Raw genomic sequence first — 6,000 nt, forward strand, 5'->3', positions numbered from 1 at the left:
CAGGCTCAATGCACGACTGGCGCTAAGCTCAAACCCACTTACTTGCGCTAAGCGCAACGTTACGAATTTAGAGCCTATTTAAAGCCTATTTTTTTGCAGAATTAGGGTAAGTAGATGATTTGCATAGATTCCAAAGCACACCATAGTGCCTATTTCGGGAAAAGAACTCTGGAGGCAGCAAGAGGAGCAGCTTTTGCAGAGATACCTAGGTTTTGTAAGCTTATTATTATTGTTAGGGTTTCTTCTATAATGGCTGGCTAAACACCCTAGTTGGGGATTTCTAATGAACAGCTGATGTAAATACTTAATATCTAATTGATTATGTTTTCTGTGTTCAATGCTTCCTTCAATGCTTAATGTTTGTATGCTTTTGGTTTGATCACCCATTTGTGTGCATAGTTAGGTGACTTTAGCATTGGGAAATGTACTGTTGCCTTAGAACTTGATTAAAGCAGGATCGAAACTAAGTCTTACAAGAGGGATCTACGGATTAAGTTTTGGTTTTAATTATGTTGTTACAATAATGTTGTTTAGTCCAGGCCTAGTCTTATAAGAGGGATCTGCAAACGAAACTCAGTTTAAGTTAGTCTAAACCTAAGAGGGCCGTCTAAATTGGGCCTAGTCCAACAAGAGGGATCTGAGGATGAAGCTTGGATTGATTCGGTCTGACGAGGGATCGAGGTTTAGTAATTTAGGCTACAACATAGAACACAAGAGCATGATTGATTAGAGAAATATATTTATATGCATCAGCTTGTTTGTTAGAAAGACCTAACATTTCTACCTACTGCTGTCACTTTTACTTACCTTGCATTTTATAGTTTTTAGCATAAAGGTTTAGTTTAAATTCTGTTTGAAATTATCAATCATACATGTTCTCTCAACAATGCTTCATTTCTGAACTTAACTCAGGCTAACATTAGTTCCCTGTGTTCGATACTCGGATTCATTCGTTTTAATTTTTTAAATACTTGACAATTTGGTGCGCTTTCCGACAAACCGGATTTCCCTTGAATATATATGTACGAAGAAAAAGTGGAACAAAAAGTAACCGCAGGGGAAATCCAACAGAAACCCTTAAAATTTTACATAAGAGTCTTGTCACCATTACAGAAGCGGGAACAGATTCCAACAGAACTAATGGGGTCTATAAACCCTAGATGATAGCCAAGAAACCAAAAAGAAGGGTTTCTCAACCTAGATTGACCAAGCAAACAACCCATGCCCAACAAGGAATAGACCAACCAGATGCCCCTACTCAGAATGGGCCACAAGGGTGTCTTTGAGTCCACTTAACAGGAAACCACCATAAACAACCATGAACCAGAATCCTCAAATTTTGTCTCCCAAACCCAAGAACCCAAGCCTACCCTCCCTATAAATACCAGCCATAATGTTGTACCACAACAGAAACCAAAGACTTATAATACCAATGGCCAACATCAGAAACCCAAATTCGGAAAACAACCCAAGCATAGAAATCTCATTCTCGTGTGGTGAAACCACACTCCTTATATAGCTCCCATCATGGGAAAGGCAAGAAGAAAGCCAATATGACAAACCTAACCCTTACAAACACGGCCCCTACAGTTACCCACCCCACCCTGGGGTTCGATTTCACCCTCAATCATGCTCCAGCTCTTGCCAAACCTCCCGATCCTTCCGTTCTCGGGTTCTCTATCTAGCCAACCCCTCACCCACCTAAACCACCCTTCTCCACCCACCCTGGATTGCAGGATTCTATGGAGGATGTGCAAGTTATTGTTTCAGTTGAGATCCTCGCCAACCCTCCTGAACCTGGGGAAACAAATGGCTCAATTCTGGTCTCTAATGGAAGTGCTCTGGATGTTGTATATGTGGACTCTGATGGTGAAGGAGGGCACCCAATTTGTGAATTTTTTAATTTTGAGTTCTTGTGGTGCAGGGAAGATGTTTCCATCTCTTTTTTGAGACCTCACTAAGATGCATAATCTGAACTTTGTAGCTATTCTTGACCCAGAATTAGTAGCCAAGTAGCAGAGAATGTCATATCCAAGCTAAGTATGGATGGAGTCTTTTGAGTGGATGTCTATGGCCTACCTTTAATGATAATGCCTTTTTTATGGACCTTCGTCAAGATTTCTGGAATGAGTATACAATAAGTAGCTTCTCAGGAAGAAACATACCAGTACCAATTGTCTAGAACCAAGTGGTTGAGCATGAGAGATCACAACACCAAGTTTTTCACTAAGGGAGAGTTCTCAGGCTTTAGGTGTGTATTAGAGTGCTCTAAGACTTGGTGTGTCTTTTCTCCTTGGCTTGACTCCTTTTTATAGTTGTTGGAATGGACTTGGGCTTGACTCCCGTTTTATAGTTGCTGAAGTGGACTTGGGCCTGATGCAAAAAATCTTCCTTATTCATATTTTTTATATTTTCTGGATCTTTTTTGTTTTTAATCTCTTCTTTTCATATCTGCAAGCCATAAATAAGAAAAATATCAATTCCTAACATTTAAGCCAAAAGTAAATGCTAAAGAAATATTTTTAAAGATATTTTCAATATATTTTTATTATAAAAAATAGCTCATATTTAGCAATTATCAGTATGCATCAGTTGTTGTTGCATCTACCATGAAAGCTGAATTTGTAGCATGTTTTAAGACTACAATTGAGGCTATTTGGCTGCATAACTTTATTTCAGGGCTTGGAATTGTCGATGGTATTGCTAGGCCGCTGAAAATGTATTGTGATAACTCTGCAACAGTATTTTTTTCTAAGAACGACAAGTACTTTAAGGGTGCTAAGCAGATGAAATTGAAGTACTTTTTCATGAAGGAAAATGTTCAAAAACAAATAGTGTCAATAGAATATATTATCACAAATTTTATGATAATTGACCCTTTGACAAAGGGATTGACACCCAAGTTATTTATAGAACATGTTGAAAATATGGACATTATTGTTATTGATGATCATTAAGTGTAATTCACCTTATGCATTTTAGTGACACTCTGAGCTCATTTATCAGTATGCATTTTAGTGTCAAGATTTCTGGAATGAGCATACAATAAGTAGTTTCTCAAGAAGAAACATACTAGTACCAGTTGTCTAGAACCAAGTGGTCGAGCATGGGAGATCACAACACCAAGTTTTTTCATCGGTCATTCTTAGCTAAAAGAAGAAGGAATATGATTGATACACTTCAGTATGAGAACATCCAATGGGTTTATGATGTTGATGCTATAAAGATGATGGTCCTTTAGCAATACCAGGTTTTGTTTGGGATAAATTTTTTACTTTTACAAAATTAAATTTTAGATAAATAAATATATGACTTAGATTTTAGATAATTTTAATCTTGAAATAAGACTACTTTTAAGTATTGATAAAAAAAATTAAGAAAATATTTATATTTAATTGAAAAAGAGATAAAAAGAGAATAAAGTGAAAGAGTTAGATGATTAAAAAATTCAAGTATACATATAAAGACAAAAGAAATATAGTTTTAAATGATAGAGTACTTGGGCTTGAGCTTGAAGGGGTTATGTGTAAACAATACTTAGGTTGGACTATTGTACCTTGCACTTTCACTATTGTATCATGTGCCTTATATTGCATTTCGGAAAACTCATTAATTCTAAAATGTTAATTTGCATTCCAGAATGGGTTTCTAGAATGCAACGGGTGATGCATGATGCAATAGTGGGAGTGCATGAAATAAATGTCCTTAGATTGTTGCTTGGAGTAAAGTCAAAGGATACTAGCTAGTGTTGAGCCTAAAATGACTTGGGTTAGATAATATTTGGGTGCACAATTAAAATGTATGTCTTCTGATTTTCCCTTATTGGTAGTCAATTTCAAAAATATAAATAGTCACAAATATGTCAAACAATAGACACATTAGCATCCCAAGAGTCAGGCCCAAGAGGACCTAGTCCAAAAATTTGTGAATGAGTCACTAAGAAAAAGTTAAATTGTCAGAAAAATCAAAATGACACAACACTAATGAAGGATGAAATTATCCATCCAACAATTGTATTATCATCTATAATAAAATTAACTTAGAAGTTATGCAATAACTAAAAGAAAGATGCTAAGAGTACATTATCTAACACACCATTTTGAATACACTTTCTTTTATTAGTTGAAATATCTAAAAAATCACACAAATTTGTAAGTCTTAAATCTTATTTAATGATTCTCTCTCATATTTTTATAGTTTCAATAAATTTCAATTAATAAAAAAGTATGTGTTAGGAGGAATGCGTTGGTAGGATTAATCTAACTAAAAACATTAATAGCAACATTATCCTAAAACTATGAGTGTTGGGTCAATCCTATCAAAATTAACTGAGAAGAGCATAATAATTATAGTAGCAAAGCACAAGCCACAAATATCTAACTACTTGTATTTATTCAAAGATTTTGACACTTTGCATGCACATCATGCTTAAGTCCTTTTGAATTACGAATCAAAATATATTGACCGAACAAACCTAATGAAATTAATAAGCTTTCTATAACAATTTGAACTGCTTTATTTGGGTTGGTACACAAGTCAAGTTATACAAATTTCAAGTTTCTTCACAAAATTGGAAAACTACATTGAAATAAGATACTTCAATCTAAAACTGGAAATGATATATACTTAAAGATTAATTGCTTTTGGTCGAAAATTGATCCTTTTCTTATAGTGGAGTGTTACCATGACTCAAAATACACACAAAACTATCAAGGAAAACCATAGTTTAATTAGTTGAATAAGATGTATGAATTATTATGAATTCTTTTATACTTATCTTCAATTATACGAATTAAAAACACACACAACTAAATAGTTTGCTAATCATATTAATAGTATGAGTTCTTTATTTGAGCCAAATAATGTTACGCAGAGAATATATACTAGTTGAGATAATTATAGTATTTTTAAGGTCAATCAAATGAGTGCCCAAGGCATTAATTAAAATATATACTAAACAAATATTAAATAATTAGTTGCATTTTCAATATAAATAATTTCCAGTTCTAGGCTTTTAAGTAGTGACATAAGTGCATCACCCGCCAACATTTGTATCCAGAAAAGATCAGAGATCATTTCTATAAATAACAATTTTATTAATTTGCATTGTGAGTCACTCATTAACCCGACAATTGTAAATGGAGTAAATTAATGCTAAAAGCTAACATTTTGAATGATAGATAATAACTGCTGATACCAACCAACGATCAAAGCCAAGCTCATGCGGCCACATGCATGAATTTGGTGACTGGCATGCAATGCATGAATACAGAATTTGAACTATAGAATGAAACATAGGACATTAATTACATATATATATATATATATATATATACACACACATGTAGCTGGACTATAGTTTTAGGAACTATAAGAAATTGCTTATTTACATGACTAAATTTTACTGTCCAATTTTGTTTTGCTGAGCATGACCAACACCGGGACTGTGACCTGGGTTTGTAGGTTTGAAACCATCTTGATTTTGGGTCCCCTCAGTCACATAAACCTTAACATGATCAGGACTTTGAACTGATGCAACCATTGCTTCCACATCTTTATCTTCTGGTGCAAATTTTCTGTGACCAACACCAGGACTGTTCCCTGGCGTTGTGGGTCTGAAAGCATTTGTGTCCGAACTCATCGAATCTCCAAAACTTTCAACACCATATTTTGGTACCACGGATGATGAGTCAACAACTTTCTTCTTCCCAGATGATGGATGAGTAGGAACATTATTAACACTGTGTTTAACTACAGTGTCGTTGTTAAGCGAGGAATGTTGTTGGTTCAATGGTTTTATTTGCCTGCCATGAGTTAAAAGGGAACCATTGAAGGCAACTAGTAATAGAAAAATTACTAGACATTTTCGTGTGGCATATTGAAATATAGCCATGACTAGAGAAGTATGAAGGACGAAATAACTAAAAGTGAGACTAAAGAGAGAATGATTTAATATGAGATTGAACTATAGTGATCAAAGATTATAGGAAGCAAGTGAGA

The 6,000-nt window shown here is 34.6% G+C and overlaps 1 protein-coding gene across 1 annotated transcript; it reads right to left on the reverse strand.

The window, feature by feature from the left end:
- Window positions 1-5,100: 5,100 nt before the first annotated feature.
- Window positions 5,101-6,000, reverse strand: LOC106796786 (precursor of CEP9). Its single transcript, XM_014770163.2, has one exon. It carries the CDS (start codon window positions 5,891-5,893, stop codon window positions 5,402-5,404), a length of 492 nt encoding a protein of 163 aa, XP_014625649.1. The 5' UTR covers window positions 5,894-6,000; the 3' UTR covers window positions 5,101-5,401.

The sequence above is a fragment of the Glycine max genome, chromosome 17 (genome assembly GCF_000004515.6).
Source record: "Glycine max cultivar Williams 82 chromosome 17, Glycine_max_v4.0, whole genome shotgun sequence".
Lineage (NCBI taxonomy): Eukaryota > Viridiplantae > Streptophyta > Magnoliopsida > Fabales > Fabaceae > Glycine > Glycine max.